The sequence below is a fragment of the Urocitellus parryii genome, chromosome 9 (assembly GCF_045843805.1).
Source record: "Urocitellus parryii isolate mUroPar1 chromosome 9, mUroPar1.hap1, whole genome shotgun sequence".
Classification (NCBI taxonomy): Eukaryota; Metazoa; Chordata; class Mammalia; order Rodentia; family Sciuridae; genus Urocitellus; species Urocitellus parryii.
In genome coordinates this window covers 81,750,070-81,777,798 of record NC_135539.1, presented here as the reverse complement: position 1 = coordinate 81,777,798, position 27,729 = coordinate 81,750,070, and the positions used below count along the sequence as shown (strand labels likewise).

The window sequence follows — 27,729 nt, the reverse complement described above, 5'->3', positions numbered from 1 at the left end:
ATTAATAGACAACAGGCATTTCTAAGCCACTTAAAAAATACCTCAAACCTAAAGTAAAAAGAAGTAAGTCCATTTTCTTTCCTCTGTCTGATCTTCCTCTCCTCTTAGTTCAAGCTGTACATAGTAGACTGAGATTTGTGAGTAGAACTTCACAGTTGGTTTCACAGTAGGAGGATAGGTCAAGAAGTAATGATTAAATGTTTCTAAATGCTTAATTTCTAAATATCTTAGAGTTTTTCAATAAATTGAAAGACCTTTTTTTAGTAGGACCTTGTTACTACTTTTGTTTTATAATATTGTTATTCTAAATATCTCAAAGGTTGTAGTGCTTTATTATAGTAACAAAGAACTTACAAATACAGAAATTATTCCTCCAAGTAATAGTTTATTGCTTCAAGCTCTGAATGAAGCTAGTGTAAGTTGTACCACCAGGTACTCAACACCACTCAGTAGTGTTCCTCTGCAGATGGCTTTGCATTCTCACAGAATATCCAGTTGAGTTGTCATTAGAGTGCGATGGGTTACGTGTTGTTATTTGTTTATCTCATGACATAGCTGAGGCTCTTTGCAGGGTTGTTAAATGCCTTTGAAGAAGTCCTATAGCTAGTGAGTAGCAGATCCAGCACTGGAACCCAGGTTTTCTAACTTCCAGTGGAGAGCTGGCTTTCACTACAAAACTTGCCGAAGCATGTCCAGAGATGAAGTCCTTGCATTAACTAGACAGTGGTTAGATATTTGTTATATCAGCAAATACTCATTCAGTATCTAATTGGGTATTGCATGCCTTGATTCTTAAAAATTGAGAAGTGGATAAATGTAAAAAAAAAATAAAATGAATATGAGTCCCCAGTTAAAATTAGTAGGAGAGAGAGATTATAAATGTGTACATAGTTGGATGCCAGAGGAATTAGATACAATTCACCAAAAGTTTTAAGATGAAGCAAAGATGATTATAGGCTAGGAAAATTGAAAAGAGCTCATGCAAAAAAATAAAAGAACAACTTGCGTGCCTCTGGGGTAAGAGCAGCTATCTTCTGGGGCTGAGCTTAGTGAAGACGCTGTTCACCACAAGCTCATAAATCACCTCAATAGTTATGCTTTGCAGTAAAGTGTTATGTGTCCTCTTTAAAAATGGAAAAGGCTGGGGTTGTGGCTCAGTGGTAGAGTGCTTGCCTAGCACGTGTGAGACCCTGGGTTCGATCCTCAGCACCACATAAAAATAAATAAAAGGTCTTGTGTCCACCAACAACTAAAAAAATATATATTTCTATTTATTTATTTATTATTTATTGTTGGTCGTTCAAAACATTACATAGTTCTTAATACATCATATTTCACAGTTTGATTCAGGTGGGTTATGAACTCCCAATTTTACCCCGTATACAGATTGCTGTATCACATCAGTTACCCTTCCATTGATTGACATATTGCCTTTCTCGTGTCTGATGTATTCTGCTGTCTGTCCTATTCTCTACTATCCCCCCTCCCCTCCCCTCCCCTCCCCTTTTCTCTCTCTACCCCTTCTACTGTAAATCATTTCTTCCATTTGTATTATCTTGTCTTACCCCTCCTTTCCTCTTATATGTCATTTTGTATAACCCTGAGGATCGCCTTCCATTTCCATGCGATTTCCCTTCTCACTCCCTTTCCCTCCCACCTCTCATCCCTGTTTAATGTACATCTTCTTCTCAAGCTCTTTGTCCCTACCCTGTCCTTGTTTACTCCCCTTATATCAAAGGAGTCATTTGGTATTTGTTTTTTAAAGATTGACTGGCTTCACTTAGCATAATCTGCTCTAATGCCATCCATTTCCCTCCAAATTCTATGATTTTGTCATTTTTTAATGCAGAATAATACTCCATTGTGTATAAATGCCACATTTTTTTTATCCACTCATCTATTGAAGGGCATCTAGGCTGATTCCACAATCTTGCTATCGTGAATTGTGCTGCTATGAACATCGATGTAGCAGTGTCCCTGTAGCATTGCTCTTTTTAGGTCTTTTGGGAATAGACCTAGAAGGGGAATAGCTGGGTCAAATGGTGGCTCCATTCCCAGTTTTCCAAGAAATCTCCATACTGCTTTCCAAATTGGCTGCACCAGTTTGCAGTCCCACCAGCAATGAACAAGAGTGCCCTTTTCCCCGCATCCTCTCCAGCACTTATTGTTGTCTGACTTCCTAATGGCTGCCAATCTTACTGGAGTGAGATGGTATCTTAGGGTAGTTTTGATTTGCATTTCTCTGACTGCTAGTGATGGTGAGCATTTTTTCATGTACTTATTGATTGATTGTATGTCCTCCTCTGAGAAGTGTCTGTTCAGGTCCTTTGCCCATTTATTGATTGGGTTATTTGTTATCTTATTGTCTAATTTTTTGAGTTCTTTGTATATTCTGGTTATTAGAGCTCTATCTGAAGTGTGTGGAGTAAAGATTTGTTCCCAGGATGTAGGCTCCCTGTTTATCTCTCTTATTGTTTCTTTTGCTGAGAAAAAACTTTTTAGTTTGAGTAAGTCCCATTTGTTGATTCTAGTTGTTAACTCTTGCGCTATGGGTGTCCTATTGAGGAATTTGGAGCCTGATCCCACAGTATGTAGATCATAACCAACTTTTTCTTCTATCAGATGCCATGTCTCTGATTTAATATCAAGCTCCTTGATCCATTTTGAGTTAACTTTTGTGCATGGCGAGAGATAGGGATTCAGATTCATTTTGATGCAAATGGATTTCCAGTTTTCCCAGCACCATTTGTTGAAGATGCTATCCTTCCTCCATTGCATGCTTTTAGCCCCTTTATCAAATATAAGATAGTTGTAGTTTTGTGGATTGGTTACTGTGTCCTCTATTCTGTACCATTGGTCCACTCGCCTGTTTTGGTACCAGTACCAAGCTGTTTTTGTTACTATTGCTCTGTAGTATAGTTTGAAGTCTGGTATCGCTATACCGCCTGATTCACACTTCCTGCTTAGCATTGTTTTTGCTATTCTGGGTCTTTTATTATTCCATATGAATTTCATGATTCTCTTTTCTATTCAGTTCCATTCAATATTATACAGACTATTCCTGCTGTATGCACAACTCTGAGTTTTCAGAGTCTCAGGTAGAACAGTGGCGTATACACACACACACCCCACTGCTTGAAGTTACCCTTGCTTGGTCCAGGGTGCTCTGAATCAACTTGAACCTCATGTGGCTCTAGGGAAGATACTGGGTCTCTGCAGTCCTGCTGCCATCTGCCCCTTTCCTGAGTTGTGCTCCAAAAATACTTACTGCAGTTTCTCAGGACCCTTCTGGGCAAGTCCTGTTCTGGGTTCCATGTCATCTGTTTGGGGAAGTCTTAAAGTGACAGATGAGGAGATTTTGCATCTCCTCTCTTTGAACACATGACTTGTGTCCAGCTTGTTTATAAGATCTTCCCTGAAACTCCTTTCAGTTGAATAGTTAGAGATCCAAACCTTAAGATCACTCTTTATTCTAGAGTAAGGTATTGGCCAGTGTATAGGCTAAGTCACAAGTTTGTTAACATTGTAAATAAGTTTGTGTGTGTTTAGGAATTTATGCTTAGCTGCCTGGTATGCTGAGTTGGTACTTTTCTGCATAGATTTTATAGTTGATCTGGGTTACATTTCCCAGGAGCATCATGTGAGGGCTCTGTTTTATAGAACAACACCAGGTAGATCCATTCTATCATTTATATGTCCCTTTAACATTTATTGCTTGCCTTCCACTAGCCTGGTTGTGCTTGGTAGTGGGCACCCAAATTTGGAAAGACCTTGGCTCTAAGATACTGTGTTTACCTTTTAGGAGCATCCTGTTCAGCTCAGTGAATTCATGCAAATAGTCACAGAGAGAAAAGGAACACACAGGTCTCTTCTGAGAAATCTGGGGGCTTCCAGGAGATAGATGTCAGCCCTGAGGCCGGTATCGGCTAGGAACAGTCAGAGCAGGACCAGATTCTGGGCAGAGGAGCCAGTGTGTAAAGTGAGGAGGGGAAGGGACCGGGCATCTGCACTGGCTGTTGGGTAGCACAGCTCACAGACAGTGCTGTGTACAGAACCCTGGGAAGTCTGGCCACTCAGGCAGGGGCAGTGTGCTTTTACTCTGTGAGGGGCTGAGAGCTTAAAGAATGCTGAGAAAGGGCGGTGATGTTCTCAGGTCCCTGCACTGGGACTGTGTTGTCCCATGGAAGAACCATAGCCCTAGGGGATGGGCAATGAGTGTCCCCACTCTGCCTGGCCTGGGGACAAAGGGCATGATTGCAGGAGATTCAGGGTTCAAGAATGCCACATGAAAGAGCAGGTTCTGTTTTGTTCCAGGCACCTGAGAGGACAGTGGCATTGGCTCTTCTCTGAGGCAGAGGTGAAAGTAGAGTTCCATGCAGGTTTACCTTGGGACTGACACATGTTCACTTTTTATTTAATGTTTAGAATTTAGTGTTAGATATTTCTCAAGCTAAATTTTAGAACTTAGTTTCATGTACAAGTCCGATTCGTTTGTTATGATGCAAGAAAACAATGAAGAGGTTATTTCTAACCGGGTGATTCATGAAGACAAAGAAAGTCCTCCTTTCTGTTTGCATACTTTTCCTGTGGCATTTGGAGAACCTGGTAATTATTCCCATGGAGGAATGTGTTCCCTAATAGCATATGGCTGTCATCTAGTGCCACTGAGGCACAAGTGCTGTAATTAGGTCTCTAAGAAGAAAACCTAATTACCAATGCAAGAATAGGGAACATCTTCCTCATTCCTGAAATCTTAAATTTGGTTTAATGTCATTGCTAATACAATGTCCAAGTTGGTTCTCTGTTATCTTTGGTTTCCACATTTACGGATTCAACTAACTGTAGATCAAAAATATTCAAGAAAAAGAGATTTCATCTGCATTGGACATATGTGGACTCCTATTTCTTGTCTTTTTTTCTAAACAATACAGTGTAATGACTATTATTATCTACTTTTCATCAGATAATGTAAGTAATTTAGAGACAATTTAATATATCCAGGTTGGTGCTCTAAGGTTTTAGACAAACACTGCCATTTTAAAGAAGGAGCTAGAGCATCTATGGATTTAGGTATCCATGAAGAGGTCTGGACTCCACTCCCTGTATATTCTTAGGGACAGCTGTGTATACCAAGGGTTACTATAAAAAATGCCTATGTTAAGCTAATCAGTTTTGTTGAGACAATAGAGCTATTTGTGAGAGTGGAGATAACTTACAAGGGATGAAATGAACAACCGGGACGATTCAATAAGTTCAGTATTAGTCAATCATGTTGTTTATTGATGTCTGTAACCAGGTTTGTGCTAAGCAGAAAAAATACTGCAAATTTTAACTAAGTCCATACCACATGTTTTTACACAGGATTTGTTTTAATTTATTAAACTTATTGAGTGTCTGCCATGCATCAGGCACATTCTAGGTGTTTGGAAAATATCAAAGAACAAAAGAACCAAATCCTTGCTCCTTTCTTCTTCCAAGTTCAGGGAGACAGAAAATAAATAAATAGAGAAGGATCTAGTCTGTTAAGTATTTTGGACAAATAAAAAGAGTAAGATGGGTGGCACACTGCCCTGTTAGGAAAGCTGGTGAACCTCATGGAGAAAGTGAAATTTGAGCAAATGCTGGAAGGAGTGGAGCGATCCTGGTGTGGACATCAGGAGAGAAGCATGCATGGCAGAGGCCCATGGGAACTGAGGCATGGACAGGGCCAGGGAGCAGGGAGTACAGAGGATGCCACCCTACTGCTGACCCTTGACCTGACCTGGGCTAGGGATCCCAGGGCAGCATCCCTGGGCAGTGCTCTGAGTGCTGCTTATTGTGCTGGGTCTCCACTGCCACCCACTGAAGCACCATTGCTTGTGTCTGATATCTGAGAGTACTCCATGCCCATTTCCTGTTGTGTTCCAGGTTAGAGATGACAATAAGAGACAGCACCCGTGTCTGGTGGAGTTCTCCAAGCTGCCTGAACAGGAGCGCAATTACAACTTACAGATGTCGCTCGAGACCCTCAAGTGAGTTACTCAGCTTTTTCATTTTCCAATCCCTGTCACCTAAAAGAAGCCAGAGAAGAGAGCTTTTACTCTCACTATGAAATTAGTTGAATTCTAGCTAGAACTTTCCAGAATGTATAGGTGGTTTGGATGGATATTTGTTGGGAATATGTTGTGTCTTTTTGCTCCACTTGAGCATTTCCCAAAAGGCATACTACAGGTGTCAATGGATATTATAGAGTATGGGGATTTCGTGATCCTGTGCGGTGCAACTCAGAGTATGGGCCAGGAACCAGGCCAGTCTAAACTTATTACTGATCTGTGCCAAGACGAGTAAAGATATTACTTCTAAATGCTTAGGAATTTTATCCCTATTTAAGGGAAAAATTTAATACCTGTTAAGCTGATAACTTGAAATGTTGTCATTTTGAAATGTTAATTCTACTCGAAAAGTTTTATTTTATCTTATTAGAGATTGAGACCATGATGAACTGGAAATTAAAAGAAAACTAGTCCTTTGTCATAGATGGTTTTAGAAGTACTGAACTGACCTATTTAAAGGGTGCTGGATTAAAACTGTTAAAGAATTTTTACTGATTTCATCCCTTGTAAGTTATCTCCACTTCATAAATCACTCTATTGCCAGTCACTCTGTTGCTTCAGGACTTTCCACACCTGTGTACTGTCAATAGCTAATATGGTGGAGTCCGCCTCTGGTGTTTCTAGGTGTACTTAGCCACAACACCCTTTTTGGGGAAGTTCTAGAGGGACTTCCTATCTGGACAGCACTGTTGGGTAAAAGCTCTTGTGAGTGATTTTATATCATCTCATAAAGGCAACTTTGCTCTTCACTGGCTTTGTGCCCACTGAGCTCTTGAATTTGCCACCTTCCTTTGCAGAGGTAAGTGGGACTGAGTAGAATAAAGAAGGAATGTACTTTCAAATTTAGGTAAAAAGTTAAGAAAATGTTTTTGAAAAGCCTGTGACTTTTCTTTAGGCTCTTTCATCCTTTATGTCCTGTAGAATTGGTTTTATGCACATAGGTCACTTACCTAGTATATTTTTGTTTGTCCTTTTGATTTGTTTCTGTTTTCAAAGAGTAAGGAGTTATTTCCATTGAAGCCTTTTTACCAAGGACCAGAACATAAAACTTAAATAATGTTTCAGATTCTAGGATTTGGGAAATAAACAAATTAAGTCTCTGCTTTATTAAAACAAAGTAAGTCTCTGTTTTTATTTAAACAAAGTAAGTCTCTGTTTTATTCCCAGCTTTTTTGCTGTTTTGTTAGTTTTGAGCACTGGGAATTGGACCCAAAGGCACTCTTCTACTGAGCTACATCCTCAGCCCTTCTAACTTTTTTTTTTTTAATTTTGAAATGAGGTCTGTTTAAAGCTGGTCTCGAACTTGTGATCATCCTTTCTCAGCCTCCGGGTAGCTGGGATTTCAGGCATGTCTCCTTTTAGTAACTTAAAAGGAGGAGGAATACACACCAATCAAGTAACTTAAGACTTTGCTGAAGATGGCACAAGAGGGCTTGCCTGTCTGAGCAGTGCATTGTGTCTGAACCCTGGGATTTTGTACTTAGTGTGTCCTGCCTTTCCTTGGGTCATAGCCTGAGGTTTGTATATTTAGCTTAGTAATTCATGGCAGCTCATGATTTCCCCATCTTTTACAACATAATTTAGTTAAATCTGAACTACATCCCTGTAATTGTAGTGATTGACAGATAGGACATCTATCCCAAAGAGTAAATCCTGGAGTGTAGAAGTCATATTTGCATGTAAATGCTGAGCCCCGCCTGCTCCTGACAGTTACTGGCGATGGTTTGATGAATCATTAGATGCAAGAACTGTGGTGTCACTCCCTATGGTGAATGCTAACGACCTTTTTCATGAGCTCATTCTTAACATTTCTTTGCTAATGTTTCTTATAGCTACTGCAGTGTTTGTTTATATGGTTTCTGATGAAATGATTTTACCTATTTTCGTTAAAACTTAAGTTGAAGGGGTAAAGCTCTTCTTCCCAAATTCACACTGTGTCCATTTCCACTGTGCAGAAGAAGTAGGGTGCTTTCTGCATCTCTATTGTTCATTTACTTATTTGGCAAGGGCCCCAGCAAAGTTCCTGAGAGAATAGCATCTGGCCTTGGGGGGCCAGGGCCCAAGGACTTGCTCCACCAAGGCAATCTTGGAGTGACTCTGGCAGAGCAAGCACCATCCAGGATTTCTATTGCTGGCTTTACAGTATATCATGGAGGGTGTATATATTTGTTCATTGAATCCTGACACATTGCATTAGTGAAGATGCAGAAAATTATTCCAGCATGTTGCTCATTTTGGATGGAGTGGGTGATTTACTGTGAATATAATGAGGTGCTCTCTCTGTGACCATGTAAATCATTGGCAGATGACTTACTCTAGACCTGAACTATCACCTGTATATGGTGTAGCACCATGGAGACTTGTGAACAGCACAGGACACTGGAGTGTGCAGCCAGGTGTCCCTGAGTGGACTGGGGGGTTCTAGCTTCTGGTTTAATGTTCATTTGATACAATATTGTACAAATTTCAGGTCTTAAATTCTGAATCAACAAGTCAGGGTTTGGAAATTCATATTATAATGGTGTTTAACCAAAAACAAAATACTTTTGTAGAATGTTTAGATGTCAGAGATGTTTTTCCTGGCTACGTATTTTTTCTTGAGCATCATTCCTAGGGCACTGGTACATATATGGGGGCGGGAGAGGGTGGAATGAGGGACACAGGACAGTGGAGAAGAGCGACACCGGGGGAGATGGTAGGTAAAGGCAAGCCATCACTGTTTTCTAAAGGAGCAGGTGGTCCCCCCTCTTCTCCCTCTTCTGTGAGTTGTTTTTGTGGTTGGTCATTGCTGGCAGCAATCTTCCCAGTCATGCATGTTTCCATCTTTATGTTCAACCCTGGGCCCTTTATTCTCCTGGAACACACTCTCTGCAGATGTTCTCATCACACCCATGATTTAATACCACACAGGTGCTCACAGTGCCCCACTGTTGATCCTTAACACAGACACCTGCTTTAAGGGGGGGAGGTGTATACCCAGCCCACAGGTGACATGCTCCTCAGTGCATCGTGAAGCACAGTCACCTCTTTGTCAACTGTGCTCCCGGCCACTTACCTGGCGTCATCCTGGACACCTCCTTTTGTCTTAACCTGTGTCCAGCCCATCATTAGTCCCTCCAAGTGCAGCTCCAGTCTGTCCCCCGCCCCCACTGCTGCTGTGCACGCCATCACTGTCACCCAGACTACTCACAGTCTCCCAGCTGGTTTCCCACCCTGTCTCCACACCGCACATGAAATCCCATGTTTGCACACATGCACATCCCACCCACGGGATGCTTAAAGCCCTTCAGTGACTTCTTGGTGCTCTTGAACCCCATATCCTCACAGGAGCTACGGGCCTGCTGTGTCTGTGCCTTACCCTCCCTTGTTCCTGTGTTCCAGCCCCCACGACCTCTTCCTTCCAGTGAGCTTAGTGTTTTTCTGCCTTGTCTGTTCCCTTTCCTTTCCCTGGAAAGTTCTCTACCTAAGGCTCACATGGCTTCTTCCCTGCTTACACTAATGTCACCTCCTTGGTAGAGATTTTCCCATCACTTCCTGCCCTCTCTTACAACATCTTTCAGAATTTTTATAGCTCTCATTATAATTCATAACCTCACTTCCAGGGTTGTTTAATATCTGCTTTTCTTGTGAGACTCTAAGCTTCATGGAGGCAGATGCCATGGTTATTTTTATGATAATTTTTTAGAGCAGCTTTAGGTTCCCAGCAGAAGTGTAGAGGAAGGCAGGGTTTCCCCCATGCCATGCTTATCACCATCATCCACATGCCCCACCAGGTGCCTTTGTTACACTGATGAACCCACATTGACACATCATTAGTACCTGGTGTCCACAGCAGGGGCTCAAAAGTAGTCATGTTGGGAGTCCTTACAGGGTGTTCCCCCCACATTTCCTCCGGATGACTGCTTGCTTGCACATTATACATATTTCCCAAACTTTGATTTTTTTTTTATCCTTCTCCATCTTAGGCGTCTTTGAGTTTCTCTCTCTCCTGCTTGTAGGTGCCCCAGAACAGACCAGGTGTCTGGGAGTCTATTGGGCTTCCTCATTCACTCACAGCTTCTAATCACCCTTTAACTCCCGCTTCTTGTCTGTTTTTAGTCCCCTTTTAAATCACATATTCTTTATTTAGAAAGTGTATTTGGACATCTATTGCTGTATCAATCTCTCCATCAATCCATCCATGTCAAGATGGTTAAACGGACTTCCATAAACGTGGAAATATAGGTAGGCAGGTAGGTGCACAGGGAGTGGGAGGTGGTGAGTGTACTCAGCGTAAGAGGTTGTTCATTGCAGCATTGTTTAAAATAGCTGAGGACTGAAGATTGCCTTGAAGAAAATGAAAAGAAAATGGATTAAAAACATTCTGATGTTCCCAACTCCAGGGAGGTTAAAACACAAATCAGCTTTACAAGAAAGGATAGTGATCTGAAGGTTGTAGTATAAAGTCAAAGTGTGAGTCTTAGAGAAATGCCTTTTGTATATGCCCATTTGAGTGAAAGGCAGAAACACCACTATTGGGACACACATTCGCACAGACGCACGTTTTTCTTTAGTGTGCGCAGACCCCCATTCTTGTACAGCAGATGTACAAGAAGGGCAGCAGTCAGTGCCTCTGGGGCAGGAAAAAGCTCTAGACAGAAGGCATGGGGCAGACGTAACTTTCCAGTTACTCCTTTGTGCCATTTCAATTTTCAGGGTCTTACTCCTTATTCAGAAGTAAACAATTGAAAATAAAAATTTTTTGTTCAGGGCTGGGACCATAGCTCAGTGGCAGAGCACTTGCCTGGCATATATGAGGCATTGGAGTCATCCTTAGCACCACGTAAAAAAATAAATCAATAAAATAAAGTCAGGCTATCCATCCACAACTATTTCATTTTTTTTTTTTTTTAATTTTGTTTAGCTTTAAGACAACAGACCGGTGCTGTGCTTTGAGTGTGGGTCACTATCCCTTTCATAGCCGTGAGGTTGTGATGTCTGGACATGGGGAAGGCACCTGCAGCTCATGTCTGCTTTTGTTTTGCAGGACTTTGTTGGCACTGGGATGTCACGTGGGTATAGCGGATGAACATGCTGAAGAAAAGGTGAAAAAAATGAAGCTCCCCAAGAAGTAAGTTGAGTGACAGGCAGTGACCCTGCACTCCACGGTGCATTCTGTGCAGCCTGCTCAGACCCAGGGAGACCTGGGTGCCCCGCTGGCACTTGGCCATCCAGTTCAGACTCAGAAATCCAAATGAGCCAAGTCTCAGGGGCTACTGCATGTCTGGGGTGGGCAGTAGACTCTCAGGTTGCTGAGAGGAGGAGCAAAGTTCAGTGTGTGCTTGGTAGTGTTCTATAGAGTCTTATTCCTAGTGTCTCTGTGTGTGTACACTTACATCTGTATTTATGATTTTATGTGACTTTCCACTTTCTATCAAAATCATTTATAATTTTATTTTATAAAGAAAACATGCTTAGGGAATAATTACGAAGTCAGTTTTGTTATTTCTGTTTGAAGACAGGAACGGAGCAGGCACATGCTGTGGGAGTGGCTCTGCCTGCAGCGCTGTGACCTGTACCTGTGGCAGGGCTTAGCCTTGTAAACATCAGTGACCTCACTGCTAACCGTCCTTGAAGTTACCTGCTTCATAGAGAAGTGTTAGGTACTAAATGACCAGGTATATGATGAATAGTAGCTGTTTTGTGATGTTACTGTTTTCTCATTTATTCTAACATAGATATTCAAGCCACTATTTGCAGACCACATGTTATTTTTTTCACATATTTTTATTGGTTCATTATAGTGGTACATGTTGATGAGATTTATTGTTACATATTCATACATGCAAACAATATGACAATATCATTTGGTCACTTTCTGGCACTTCCTCACTCACTCCTCACCTCCTTTGGTCTCTTTTCTCTGAGTCTCCCTTTGATTTTCATGAAAACTGCCCCTATTTCATTTATCTTCAGCTTCTGCATATAAGAGAAAACACATGACCCTTGACCTTCTGAGTTAGTTCACGTAAAATGATGTTCTCTAGTTCCCTCCATTTTTCTGCAAATGACATAATTTCATTTTTGTTTATGGCTAACTAAAGAAAAAGGGATACAAAAATTATATATCACATTTTCTTTATCCATTCCCATTGATGGACATCTAGGATGGTTCCATAGTTTGGCTACTGTGAATTGTGCTGCTATGAACATGAGTACGCATGTGTCACTGTAGTAAGATGAGTTTAATTCTTCAGGATAAATACTGAGAAGTGACATAGCTGGGTCGTATGGTGTTTTCATGCCTAGTCTTTGAGGAAACTCCTTTCTGATCTCCATAGTGGTTGTACTAATTTACAGTTGCACCAGCAGTTTAAAAGTGTTCATTTTCTCCATGGCCTCTCTAGCATTTATTATTATTTATATTCTTGATGACTGCCATTTTAACTGGTGTGAGATGATATCTCAGTGAAGTGTTTTCTTTTCTCTTCGAGCTTTATAGTTGTACGTAGCATTGGGTTCATCCTGATAAACTCATACCTGCATGGAATTCAGTTTCAGTTCATGATCCTCTTTCCCTCCTCTCTTCCCTCCCTTCTCCCATTCTCCTTCCTCAGTGTAGTTGATTTGCATTTCCCTAATTGCAAGTGATGTTGAACATTGTTTCATATATTTGTTGGTCATTTTAGCTGCTGCTTTTGAAAATTTATTGATTCATTTGCTTGTTTATTAATTGATTTTTTGGTGTTACCTTTTTTTCAACCCTTTATATATTCTAGATATTAATCCTCTGTTAGAAGAGTAGCTAGCAAAGAATTTCTCCCATTCTGTAGGTTCTCACTTTCTTAATTGTTTCCTTTGCTGTGCATAAGCTTTTTAATTTGATATCATTCCATAAGTCTTGGCCTTATTTCCTGAGCTTTAGGGGTCCTATTGAGAAAATCATTATGCCTAATGTGTTGACCCTACATTGCCTTCTAGGAGTTGCATAGTTTTTGGTCTAATTTTAGGACTTTGGTCCATTTTGAGTTGAGTGCAGGTTAAGAGATAAAGGTCTAGTTTCATTTTCTACATATGGGTAACATATGGGTTACTCCAGCACCATTTGTTAAAAGTTCTGTCTTTTCTCCAGCGTATGGTTTGGTGCCTTTGTCAAGGATCAGATGTCTACATATTTGTGGGTTTATCTCTGTGTCTTCTATTCTGTACCGCTGGTGGAGACCACACTTTATCAGTAGCAGTTCTGGGAATGTGGTAAATAATACCATGGAGATGAGAACAAAGTAGCCCCTCTTCATGTGTGTTGTATCCCCAGGCTTCGGGCTCCCCCAGATAAACATGAAACCCAAGTGGAAATGTTGTTCCTGCTGAAATCGCAGCCATGCCAGCCAGGGCCTCGTGCAGCAGGCTGTACACATGGTGATCAGTGCTTCCAGAGAGAGCTGGTGGAAGCTGTGTCATGACCTTGCAAGTTCTTAGGTTCTAGATGTGTTCTCCAAACATGTGAACGGGAGGAAAAGGTGTGATTTTTTATAGTACGTTTCATACATTTGTGTCTTGAAGTGATCCTTTCTCTTCAGTTTCTAGTGTATCTCATGGAAACAGCTGAGATATCTGCCATCAGAATCTACTTAAAAACCACATGAAAATATCGATAACTGGGAATTTTACATTGTTCATTTTTCTCTGAAGTGTATTTCCAGTCCATTTGCCCCACACTAGATCATACTGTTGAGTGATGTTCTTTTGTCCAGCAGTCTTTGCCTTTGAGACAAATTGCAAGATCAGTTGCATTCTTTATTCACATACATAATTTTTGTTATTGAAAGATCATTCGGTTCAGTGAACCAAAAATCACTGCTGTTTATCATGAAAACTCCCTCTTAATGATCTTTCTGGTGACAACTCAATCAGGCCTTTGTTCAATTTTTTTGGAAGAAAATAATTGGAAACCGAGTAACTTGCAAAATAATTTATTATTCTGTCATTAGAGTCATTCAGTTTTCTCAGATTTTTGAAATGTATATGAAAAAGGTGCTAAAAAGATAAAAAAAAACCAAACCCAAACACAACAAATCAGTATACCAGTTTCTCTTTCACCTAGATAAACTAATGGAAACGTTAATTTCATACTATCTTTGAAAGCATAACATAGTTAATAATTGTTATACTGTGCTCTCTGTGTGTGTTTGTGTTATATGTGTGTGTTATGTATGTGGTTGTACTTCACTAAAACCTTGGGGTATAATTTATCTTGTTCCATTAGTGGATTTTTTATTTTTGGCCCTGTAACCTAGTTGGTAAAGCTGATTTTTCACTATCAAAACAAATCATTAAAATAATTACCTTTTCTCATAAAGAAGTGTTTCTTTTACTGTTGAACCAACTGGGTTAATACATGTTCATGTAATAACCACCTCAGTTCTTTCTAAATTTCAGACACAGGATTTGCAGTACATTTGTCTCCTAGAGGAACTGAGTCCTCTCCCTGTGGTATTATAATGAGAACTTCTCTCACCTGTGGTCTGTACTATTTCTTAGTTCACCATGAGATACCATTTAATTTTTATTCCATCTGCCACAGGGAATTGGCAGTAACTGTATCAGCATGGATGCAGGTCAGCATGACCTGAAAGGGCGGAGTTTCAGAACCATTTTAAAGCCTCATGGTATCAAGTTGTGCACTCGCACACCTTCTCAGCCAGTGGCTCCACCCTTGGAGAGGTGCCCTGGAGAGAGAGTACACCAGCAGACATGCAAGTGTGGTCTATATCGATATTATTTACAATAGGAAAAATAAATAAAGAGAAGGTGTGTGTGTGTGGATTATTGTTCAGGATGATGTTGGATATGGTATTGTAAAATGAATGAATTATAGTTATAAATGTCAACATAGGTGAACATAAAAAATAATGTTGAGGGTAGACAAAATATCTCACTGAGTGATACAAAGTTGAGACACATGAGTCAAAGGCAGTCCCAAAAGACGTACGTGCACATGTGGAAATTCGATATATGCTGAAGTCGTTCTTGCAGATAAGTGGGAAAATGATAGACCACTTAGTCAGCAGAGCTCAGATAATTGATTTCAAAATGGGAAAAGTACTAGATTTCTCCTTTGCCCCATACACAGGTGTTTGCAGGTTGATCTAATTGCATAAGACAAAAATTTTTGAAGATAACACCATAGGCTATCTTCATGGCCTTGGAATGGGGAAGCATTTTTTTAAGCAGAAAAAATGCTCATTCTTGCTTCATTTAAAATTTTAATTCAGTAAAATGTTTTTGGAGAGCCTTTCCTCCATATCCTGTCTAATGCCATTGTCATTTCCTTTGCCCTGCTTTATCTTTCCAATCGTACTGTGAGGTGGTGATACTTATTTGTCTATTTTCCACCCTGGCTTCCTTCACTGTAAAACCCCACCACATGATTAAATGTTCCATAGATACTGGTGAGTAAACAAAAAGTCTAATAAATTTGACTACATTGAAAAACTTATGTGCATCAAAGGAGATAATAAACTAAGTGAAAAGACTCACAGAACAATACCAAGACTCCTAAAAATTAATTAGATGTCATGATAGAAAAATTAGCAAAGGATACAGATAATTTACATCCAATAAACATGAAAGACACTCAGCCTTACTAATATCAAAGCAATCAATGTAAATTAAAATCACAAGGAGAAGCTATTTTGCTCCCACAAGGTTGGCAAAAACTGAGCAGTTTCATGGGACTATCAATCAGTATAACTACTATGAAGACCAAGTTAGCCTGATCTCATAAAATTGGAGAGGATACAACTATTTCTTATTTAGACATGGGCCTTAGAGAAGCTTTTGCATATAAAACATACCTAAGACTGGGCACGGTGGCACACACCTGTAATCTCAGCTTGGGAGGCTGAGGCAGGAGGATGCCAAGTTCAAAGCCAGCCTCAGCAAAAATGAGGCACTAAGCAACTCAGACCCTCTCTAAGTAAAATAGAAAATAAGGCTGAGATGTGGCCTAGTGGATGAGTGCCCCTAAGTTCAATCCCTGGCACACCCCGCTCTGTCTGCCAAAAAAACCCCCACACACCTGAAAAGATTCGTTGTAGCATAGATTGTATAGCATAGATTGACAGCAAATTGGAAAAAGCTTCAAAGTCCACTGAGAATCTAAAACTTAACTTTTAGATATCTGTATTGGGATTCTGCAGAGTAGTTCAAACAAATGCATGTTAGCTAAACGAACACGTAGGACAAATCTCAAACACATTGCCTTGAGAAAAAGAAAACGCTAATGATGGGCACAGTATAATACTGTTTAAACTTCAGGAACATGTTGTGTGGCTTAGATCTGGTTTACAGAGCCCAGTAAGCCTAGGAAAATTATGCCCAGGAGTAGCCAACTTCAATTCAGGGCAGTCATTCCCTCTGGGGGGAAGTGAAGGGGCAACATGGGAGCTCCAAGTGGATACACAAATTCAGACACTTTTGCAAAGGTATGAACTGGAATAATAAAATGGTAGTTGGTTACGAACACCAGATTGGAATCAACGTTTTAAAAAGTGAGAAGAAGACAGCAGATTCAAGATATTGGGTTTTAAGAAGTCGAGAGAAAACCAGCTGCTGGTTTCTGGAGGACCTGGGGAAGGAAGCCTTTTTGAAAGCTTAGGAGACAGGTGAGCATGTTTACGTAGGAAGGAACCAGAGACAATAGATTGTAAAGGAGAAGAGGGATGGATTCGAGGGCAAGATTCTATATGACCCTGTCCAGGTGTCATGAGAGCTGCCTTCCAAGGAAGTTAATATTGACCAGATTAGAGGAGACCAAGGTGCTGATGGAGCCAGCTGGGCAGTCTTAGAGACACAACCTCCTGCACTGGATTTCTACCACAGCCCCAGGGCTGTGATCTGTGAAAGAGCAACATTGTGGCATGGTAACATTTCCCCACATTAGGATATTTCTGCTTCAATCTCTTTTGCATATAGTTTAGGGAATTTTGAATGTAAATTCAGTACATTAATTGGTATTAGAAGCTATATTCCCTATTTGGCAACAATTTATTTATTTTTTCTGATACATAATATACATCGATTCACTAAAATTACTTAAGGACTTTTTGCAGAATATGATTCATTGTGGTTTTTGTCCTTTTCCTGCCTGCTTCTCCTTCTCTCCCAGCACATAAGCAAGAAATGAAAATACAACACATTATGTATTCTTAAATTCACTCATTTCCCCACTTTTATTATGAAATTAAACCCTTTACCCACTGTATGTTTTAATGAGCATTGAGTTGAATTACTATACAAATAAAAAGTGCCACTGGAGAGGAATCTACTCCAAGAGCATGTGGCCCTGATATCTGATATGCCTGAGATGAAAAATACTACTGATTGAAATGAAAATAAACTTTTTGAACTTTAATGTCATTTATTGAAGCTTTGCTTTAGCACCTGCTCTTATTAAATCAACAGAACACAGGAGGTCAGAAGCTGATTGCATGTTTCTATCTCTAGGGGCGAAGAGGTGGTTGATGTTGACTTGGGAAAAGTCATATCAGTTTCATCTGAGAGGTTATTTTTTAAACTAGTACTAGATTTCCTGTCCTTTCCCACCACTTCCTTTTCCCTAGTGATATGAGGCTTCTGCTTGGGATGGGCAGTGCAGTGGTAGGACAGGAAAAGCTGAGAATGATATTCTCAGTGCATGCATGCATGTATTGATTTAAGCTGACTCTGAAGTCAATGTTTAGATAGCACTAACTTGGCTGGGTGTGGCTCGGTAGTAGTACATATGCCTGAAACGCACAAGGACCTCAGCTTCCTTCCCAGAGCCACAAAAGCAAGAATATATGTACTGTTGATATGACACAAATATATACAGATTACAAAAATACTACCTAAGGAAAAATGATAAAAATATAAATTGCTTTCTCTGTAATAAGACAGTGTAACTATGAAGGGGCAGAAGAAAACTGTAACACTCTTTATAGGTAGTGGATAATTTTCACAGATCACAAATTTAAAAAATGCACTCATAGGTAAAGTTTTTCACTTCTCATCAGGTTTAATTTTCAGATTGAAACCCAATGGGCCTGGCAGCCAGAGTTCAGGCTAATACTGGAAACTCAGTTCTTCTGTTCAGTACAGACTTAGCCTAGTTGATATTTTCTGTTCATCCTTTAGATCTTGACTTCAGTATTATCCCAAAGCCACCATCCTCGATCCCTTTAAACTTGTACCTTTGAATTTGTTCTTTCCCTGTTCCCCTTTGCTGCTTCATTTTCCCACAGCACTTAAATCTTCAAGTGGACTATTTTTCACACATTTGTTTTGTGGACTCCCTGATTCCAGTGAGAACACATTTCTGTGTAGATTTTTGTGATCCTATTGTTCAGTGATGTCCTGTTGGCTCCTTAAACTGGGCCTCAGAACATCCTCCTGCCACATGTGTGTTGGAGCTCAGGTTTACCCTCTGGGCTACTCACTGGTTGGGAAGGGGGTCCCATCCTTGGCCATTCTCACTGATCTGGCTGTCATTGGCTGGCTTGTCAGTGTTTGCCTCTGGTGGAGACTTACAGGGTGCATGCTTCCTTTCTGATCTGTGGGAGTGGGTCCATACTTGGGCTCCCCTTGCCTCTATGATCACTGTTCTTCTCTGTCTCCCAAGCCTTCCTGGGAAGTGCTAAGAATGGAAAGGTCTTTCTGATAGCATGGACTTTGCAGGGTCTTGGTGGAGGAAGGGGTTGCTTCAGCCTGAAAGATGGACTTGGTTTATCACCACTTCTGTTCTCCTGAGCACAAGGGCTTAGGGGTACAAAATGATGGGACCTGGCCATTGTCCTGGGTACCACCTGGGAAGCAGGACAAAGGTTTGCTGTGGCTTTGCAGGATCTCTGTGTTTGCACCTGGGTTAGGGTAGGGGCTCTGGCTTTCCTCTGACTCTCCTTGCCTCTAGGCTCTGGGACCTCAGCCTGCCTAAGACTGGAGACCTTGGGTTAAAGAACCATGTCTTTCCTTCCCATCCTGAGGCATAAGGTGCTTTTTTTGTGTCAGAAGAGACACTTTTACTATTACAGGGCTATTCTCTGTGATAGTAAAAATTTGAAAAGTGAAGGGTAGACTTTGGGGTCTATCTTTAAAATGATTCTTTCTTGGGAGCGGTGATGCTTCCTGATCTTACTGAAGAGGGCCGAGTGTTGGTGGAAGACTTAAAAGCTTGAAGGAGCAGGGGTAGTAACAGAGGGCACATAGGCATGTTAGATATTTATTTTTAAAGTAAACATGCAAAAAGATGTGAAATAGTAGAAGAAATACATCTCTTGTACTTCAGTTTTCTAAGTTCTATGTCAAAATTATTTTTTCTGTGTTTGTTTTCTGGAGAATGGTTTTTGAATATTCTCTACTTGCTTTCTGTGAGATGTCAGCCCAGGATTCATTTCTAGGAGATGTGCTTCCAGCAAACTCATCCTTTAGTCTCTGTGGTGTGCAGTCATCTGAGATCTTCCCATTTGTTCCAAGGCACTTGCAGGGCTGATTTGCTATTGAAATTTACAGCTAACATCCACTGAACTTGGACATCATCTTTTCATGTTTACCGCACATCTTTTACAACATGATTTCCAAGCTTCATTTAACTTGATTCATGCTAAACAAGCAAGCTTGGGAAGTGGGGGTGGCAGGGAAAAGAAGGAAAGGCTTGCTTTTTAGTGTTTCTGGTGTTTTGCCACGTTTTGCTGCCTTATTTTAATTGGCCCTTCAGTGAGATGATACCAAGCTCTTTTCCAAGGTTCCTTCAGAATACCTGCGTAGGAATCACGTGGGTCACATGGGTGAAGTGCACAACCAAGCTGCCACTTAACCGGAAGACTCCTCAGCTGGGCCAAGTGCTGTCAATGTTTTGTTTACATCTTGGAGAACTTGATGCAAATGGAGCTGGCACTTTGCCAGGTTTTTTTGTTCTTTTTCCAGAGTTATTTAAAAAGAAAATTCACTGTAAGGAAACTGAAACCCAGGCTGTTCGGATAATTTATTATTCACTGTTGTTTTTATTGTTTTGTATTATTAGATTATAATACTTGTCAAAATAAGACTAAAAGCTATTAACTAGAAGAGTTTGGATATTTAGAAAGCCAACAGATTGAATTTGCTTAATTTCATCTGTGTTCCTCAGAAGCTAATTTTGTAGATGATAGATGACACAGAAACCTGGCATTTTAAAGTAGGAGAATGAAAGCCAAACAGCCAACCTCCTAAACAAATAGATGGAAGGAAAGAGGAACCCAGGGCTGATTCTGGCAGAATTTTTCCAAGAAGTTTGAGAAGGTGGGATGTAATATGCAAAAATCTTTTATATGAACTGTGCATATTTTGTATTAATACACATGGTAGTGATAGAACTTTCCCTATCTTGGGGGCTATGAAATTTGACTTCCCAGGAATTACCATAATAATCTCTATTTCCTTGAAATTTCTAGGAATCAGTCTGAAATCATTTAGCTTCCAAGGTCCATGTCAATCCCATTCTGTTTAAGACTTTGTTGTTCTTTTTTTGACCACAAAATAATTCATATTAGCTATTGATTGAGCTTTATGTACCTCTTTACATGAATTAATAACATTATTTACCAAGGTACATTTAATTATATTTTAGCATATTATTTGTTTGGCTATGATGGTTTGATTCTTGGTTCCTTTGTCAAGATGTATGACAGATGGAAAATGGTTTTATAAGTTACTGCTTTTCATACCATTAATTCAAGTTGGTGAAGCAGTCATTTCATTCTGTCATCAGTTTCTTCAAAATAGGGTTGGTTGAATTTATGAACTTCAAAAATATTTGTATTTTTACGATACAGGAATATGAGATGATTTTTAGTGTAACAGATGTGGAAATGAAAGGTTTGAGAGAAATGATGATAACTTAATTTGGGTGAGATTATTAATTATTTGAAAGAACCATTTAAGCTTGCTTATTTATTTATTTGCACAAGTGGAAAGCCTGGTTAAAACAAAATTTAGTTCACATGTGAAAATGAGTGTGAACTAATTATTGTGCTTCTTCAGACCAGCAGATGTGAACCAACTCCATGGGTTTTCACTGCAATCATAGATTAAAGCAACTGGGGAAGAAATTCTGCTCAGGAAGAGGAAACTTACAAAGTGGCACGCTGTGGAAATATTTTACAGTTTCACCGATTAGTAGAACTTGTCTGTAATTTGTTGTTTGCAAGGTCATCTTTCCCACCCTCCAACTTTCAAAAATACCTTCCTATGCGATGTTGCTGGAAAGCCTGCTTTAGACCAGTTGCCAGGACATTTCTCTCCTTTTTGAGGGGTACAGTGAGGTAGCCTTGGCTCTAATTGGTGATTCTTGTCTTAATTCCAGATCTTCATTATCTGTGTTTCCTGAGACAGCTGGGTGGGATGAGGGCAACTGGAGAGGGAGACAAGGAAGAGGGGTGTGTGCTGCCCTCTGCTGGGTCCTTGTGGGCCCCTCAGGGGACTGAGAAGAGAGGTGGGGAGGTGTGCAGATGGGGCTCTTCCTCACTCTGCAGGCTGCCTCCAGCAAATAGCATCCAGCTTGAAAATTAGACTCTGTCTGCGTGATTATTGTTCAGGGTATAGAAGGTTCTGGGTGTTCTTCCTTGAAGAAAATGTTAGCTGAATGAGAGCTTGTATATGTGAATGTACTTGGAGCTTGCAAATTTGTACACTGAAACCTCAGAAATCTGTAAGATCCAATGATTCATATGAATGGATAAAAACAGTCACGTAGCTTCTTATTTAAAAAAAAAATGGAAATAATATTGACCCATGTATATAGAGTTCTGTTTAATACAGAACAGAATTTCATGTCTATAAATTTAGTGTAAATTGAATGACATAAGAAAGTAATTAGCTATAGTTTTTGCATCTGCCAGACTAATCTACTTGAAACAGAACATTTCTGTGATTTTTGCCACTAGATAAATTATTTTAAGATGTTTTATAAAGAAATAGGAGTGGAATGAACTGGAATGAGTGGATGATTTATAGTTTCATTTTAAAGACTGTTTTCTCACATATTCTGATGCCTTTTTTAAAGCTAGTATTATTATCTGGTGAATTTTCATTTCACAAAAGGAGAATCTTTGAGATGAAGATGGATGTTTATTTACATTCAGTTTGACAAATAAAATTAATTCCTTCAGAAATGGTTACTCAAAAGGCTACTATCAGCTGGGAATTGTTTTTGATATAATGGCAGAAAAATGGATCAGAAACAGATCAAGGCATAGTTGATCATTGGAATAAATGAGAAGAATGAGCTAGAAGCCATGGTGACCTGGCCTTGTGCCAGTCTCAGGAGTGTTGGGGCAAGACTGTGTGGACAGAGTCTGTGGTATCACTGCACTTGGGAGTGTGTGCTGAGAGGTCAACATTGTGAGTTTTGCATTCTTCCAAAGATTAAAGCTTCCTACTCTTGTAAGACCTTCAGTCTGTCACTCAGAGTGTGGAAGTAGCCGCTACTCAGACTTCCCTGAACTCCAGGGAAATAAAATGTAATCACATTTTAGATGATTGCATGGCTGAGATTTTCTCTCTTATTTAGTGACTTCCTTGGTAACATAACCAGGGATGGCAATAGAGAAATAGTTACAAACACATTAGAATCTCCCTGTAGAATAAAGAACAGAGAGTAAAAAAGACACGCTGATTCACGAGACAAATATTACATTACTATAACATTTAAAAGTTGAAGAAAATGAGAATTTTACAGGAAGAGAAATCCATTAGATGTTTAATAGTTAATCAGTAGCTTGATTTAAACTATTCAAAAGCCTTAACTATTAGGAACTCATGCGGTGATAGCATCTTTGAAAAGTGAGTAAGTCGTCTTATTTCTGTTGGTGTAACAATGGAAGCATACAGGTCATGTGGCTTTTCTGCCTAACCACATCAGCTGAAGTGAGGGGGTGCAGGCTTGCTTGTTCCTCACCCCTGGGTTCCACTCTGGTTTATGGAGAAGTTGGGATTGGTGGCACCATGACAAGACTATCATAGGATTGTAAATTTTAATTACAAATTTCTTTGCTTTGTAGTTACCAGCTGACAAGTGGATACAAGCCTGCCCCAATGGACCTGAGCTTTATAAAGCTCACTCCATCTCAGGAAGCAATGGTGGACAAGTTGGCAGAAAATGCTCACAATGTATGGGCCCGGGATCGAATTCGGCAGGGCTGGACTTACGGCATCCAGCAGGTACACGGTCATCTTGGCATGTCCTCTGAGATCCACTTCAGTGGGAATTAGCTGAATTTGCAAAAGGAGGAATTAAATTATGACCATTTCACATAGGGTATACTCAGAGCCTTAGAAAGAGCACCATGCCCAATACTACACAGCCAGCAGGTGGGAGAAGCAGGACTGTGGTCAAGACCTCAGATCCCAGAGCCAGAGTCCTCCACTTTCTTATTACAGTGCTTCTTGCCAGCTTCTGACAGGATCCCCTCACATGAAGATTTTCAGGAATAAAATGGATTATTGCATTTAGGCTTAGAATAGGGTTCCATATAAAACCTAAAACATGGTTTGGAAAATGCATTTCTAAAGCCCTTCTAGTGGCTTATATCATTTGGAAGAAGAAAGAAAACTTGGCATGATTTACCCCATGAAATGATGAGATATTTTTGTATTGAATTATACTGGTCATAATCCATGCAAATATTAACATTAAATCTAATATGCTGTGTGTATGCATGTGCTAATGCTAATCCGTACTTTTACCAGAGAGAGGTTAAGGAGTCTTTTGGTTCTCTGCAAAAAGAAGACTCACTTGCCTTGAAGACCATGTGTCTTGCAGACAAAGCAGGATTTCCCTGATGTCTGCCTCTTCCAGGAGGGTGCTCCTTCCTCCTCAGGTGGTTTCTACTCATTGTCTGAGCTATTTTTCCATTTCTTCTCCTAGCCCCACCCCTCTACTCTTTTACACCCCTCTCCTTGCCACATGTTTTCTGGGTTATGGGAATGATGCTGTCTTAGGCTTTTTGTCTCCCTCCAGTTAATGTTTCTAGATCAGAACTAGACTCTAAGCAGCTTGAAAGCAGGTGTTTGTTGATGGTCCTTTCCTCTGTCCCTCTAGCACAGCTTATATCAGACCTCAGCATGCACTAGAGCCTGGACAGCAGCTTTAGCATTCTGATTCCCAGGACCCAATCTGCACAGAGTGGGACTCCCTTTAGCTGCAGATTTCCTAGATTGGGAAGTTGGAGGGCATACCATGTCCAAAGGGATGTGGCTGCATTGGCAGTACAGAGCCTCTGTTTATACTGTCTGTTGGTTTGGGGATCGTTTTCGGGTGGCCCTGCCCCAAGGAGCCACAGGATGGTTTTACTACGGGTGGGAGTAGGTGTTCAGGCATCCAAAATTAGGTATTGTAGTTGAACTTGCTGGAAGAAAGGAGAGATGACACAGTTCTAGCTCCCGTCCACCAGGACCACTCCTGGCAACCCCAGCTTTGTGGTGTGTGACAACGTGTAGGGAGACCCACAGCCTCCCAGTTCCTCTTTATGCCAAGGCAAGTTAGGCATTGACTGTGCTGTTTGAAATAGGGAAACTCAGCAGATACCACAGTGGAATCTCAGTGAATGGGAAGAAGTACTTTCCTGAGAGGTGGTGCCTAAGCCCCAGGAGGGATGGATGCATCTGTGTCCATCCCTGAAGTGAGTTTTCTGCTTTCCAAGATGAGGCATCCTAACAGTAACATTCTAACTCCATTTCAACACCAGAGCCTCTTTGGTGATGGGCCATTAGTATGTTTGATAGTCATTTCAGTGTTCCTGGTTAACCTAATTTGGGTGGATGGAGTTGGCCTCCTGCACGTTTTCCAAGCTCTTGGAGGCCTCTGGAGTGGCTGCCTGTAATATGCTGGATTCTGTCCAAGGAAGGGAAAGGGGCCTTGTGTTGTCCATTGACTCAAACCACCTAGAGGTGACCAGTACTAATCAGGCCCTGCTTGTTACAGAGACTTGTCAGTGAGCTTTGCTAGCAGAGTGAGTGTCCTCCAGAATAGCCCAGTGTTTTGCAGCCCCGGCAGGTGGTTGGAGGCGAGTAAAGCTGCTTTGGTGACTGTCCTTATATTCCCCCCTTCTCACTGAGAGCCTGTTTTAAATTGATGCCCTTATTCCTGTGCTATAATCTCTTGTTTTAATGGAGTTTTGGTAATTTCTGGAGTCCGGGTAGACAAATGGAGTGTGAAGCAGCAGCTTTTACCCTTGGACTGGGTTTTGATGTGTTCGTCAGCCACTTTGTTCCGCAGGCTGCTGGTGTCGCTTTGATAACTACACACCTCTTTCCCTCGCAGGATGTAAAGAACAGAAGAAACCCTCGCCTTGTGCCCTACACCCTCCTGGATGACAGAACCAAGAAATCAAACAAGGACAGCCTGCGTGAGGCCGTGCGCACGCTGCTGGGCTACGGCTACAACCTGGAAGCCCCGGATCAAGAACACGGTAGTGGTTTTGCTTTGCGGCCTCTGCTTCCAAACTCAAGAGTAGTTCTTCAAAGCTGAATAAGGGAATGGAAGGGCTGGTACGGTAGCACCTTCTAGTCTAAGTGACTCCAAGTGGGTTTTGTTCCCCGATGGACACCTGCAGAATTAGGCCTGTCTCTCAGGGGGTGGCTCAGGACCACAGTGAATCTGCAGGGGAAGGGAGAGGCTGACCTTCCAGAAGAGTCCATGATGAGCGGTTGCCTCTCCATACTGGCTGGCTCCTCTGCCTGGCCAGTCCTCCAGAAGAGCTGTTTTCATTCATTATGGGGGTAAACGTATGTTTTCCCAAATCCCACCTTCATCATTTATATTTAAACATATCAGCAAAACTTAATAAGTGTGATGTTCTTCCTTAAGAAAAACACACTAGAATAGGCACTCAATAAATATTTGATAAGGTGGCATAAAAACACATTTCCCTTAAATAATACCTTCTTAGAAAATGGTCTAAAATGGCTGACTCTTTACCTCTTTGATAATGCAGTTTGATTTAGTATTAATGTCCAGAATTTGAATTGACAAAAATGAAACAAGGATTATGTGTTTCATTATAGTACTTACATATTTTGGTAAGGAAGTTTTAAAAATCTGTCCCACATATCCTCTGAGGACTCATTTTCAGTGTGGTACCTGTGCATAAGGATGAGTTCAGATCTTGATGATGACAGTATTCACGTGGTGCTTTATATGGAACTATCCAGAGTGGTGATTGCTCATGAGGCCTTTACAATTATTATTTACTCCTTGTGGTAATGCTTTGAGAATGATGCTTGTGTTGTGCCTGTTGTACAGGTTAGGAGACTGAGATTCAGGGGGCTGCTGTGTCATCCCATCTGCTTTGTGTAGATGCAGGATTCTAACACCAGCATTCTGATAGGTTTTTGTCCTTTGAGTTGAGAATGTAGTCAGCTCAATGTCTTGAGAGACCTTGGTAGTTACTGGATCATTACATTTGCTGCAAGTAAAATTAAGTATGGGCTTGAAAACAATAATATTCGTAATTACAGTATGACTTCTTGCTTACCTTGAGGCTGGCTTTATGGCAAAAAACATGCAGTACACTCTTAGGAGCAGCTGCTGGTTGGCAGGGGTGTGCAGAAGACGGCCAAGAGCCCCCCTCACAGAGCTGTCAGCTGCATCTCGCTGGGAGGGAAGAAAACAGATTTCTAGGCCAAGAAAGTACAATTAGAAAAAGTCCTATAGCTGTTGAGCATAGAATATGTTTAATTAGTTCTTTTTAATTATATTTTTCAATTGAAATGTAATTTACATACAGTAAAATATGTAGAACTTATATGTTCAGTTGGGTGAATTTTGATGGTTTTATGCACAAAAGGAACTTCAACCTAAAACCATGGGTCCAATGTGTTCTTTGTTCTAGAAAGTTCCCTTGTGTTTCCAGTGGAGTAACCACTTTCTAAATCCTGCCACCACAGATTTTGTCCCTTGTTGTACTTTATGCAGACATCTTTGTGTGTCTGGCTTCTTGGCAGTCCTCTGCACTAACAAGCCATGTTTTGCTCACCTATTTTCATTCTGTTGAAGATCTGGGTTGCTTCTGGTTTGGGGCTGTTACAAACAAGGCTGCTATGAACATTTGTAGAGGAGTCTTTGTGTAGATTTATGCTTTCATTTCTCATAGAGCAAAACCCTGGTGTATCATTGCCAGGTCATAGTTTTATATTTATCTTTTTGTTGAATTGTATCTTAAAAATATCTCTTGGATTTAAGCAATATGTCAGATATTGCAAATATTATCTTCCAGTTGGTAGTTTGCCTTTTCATTTCCTTCATGGGGTCTTTGAAAGAGAAGGCTTTAATTTTTTTTTTTTTTTTTTTTGCTTAAAATGACAGATAGTTACTCTCTAATAGTCCAGAGGTCAGAAGTCCAGAACCAAAGTGTGAGTAAGGCTGGATTCCCCCAGAGTACCTAGAGAGACTGCATTCCTTGGTTGTTGCCAGCCAGCATCCTTGGCTTGTGGCCACATTACTCCAGGACCTACCTCCATCCTCACATTGCCACCTCCTACCTATGTTCTTTGCTTTTTCTTTAGAGACAGAGTCTTGCTGTATCACTCAGGCTGGGCTCCAGCTAGGCAATCCTCCATCCTTGGCCTCCCATGTAGCTGGAAT

At 40.7% G+C, this 27,729-nt stretch overlaps 1 protein-coding gene across 1 annotated transcript in view; it reads left to right on the top strand.

Annotated features, from left to right (window-relative positions):
- Positions 1-27,729, top strand: part of Ryr2 (ryanodine receptor 2) — a 588,770-nt gene that overhangs the window by 333,040 nt on the left and 228,001 nt on the right. The window contains exons 24-27 of the mRNA XM_077802933.1: positions 5,908-6,011; positions 11,119-11,202; positions 23,147-23,306; positions 25,408-25,555. Of these exons, the coding sequence (XP_077659059.1) occupies positions 5,908-6,011; positions 11,119-11,202; positions 23,147-23,306; positions 25,408-25,555 (496 nt within the window). The remainder of the gene's footprint in view (positions 1-5,907; positions 6,012-11,118; positions 11,203-23,146; positions 23,307-25,407; positions 25,556-27,729) is intronic.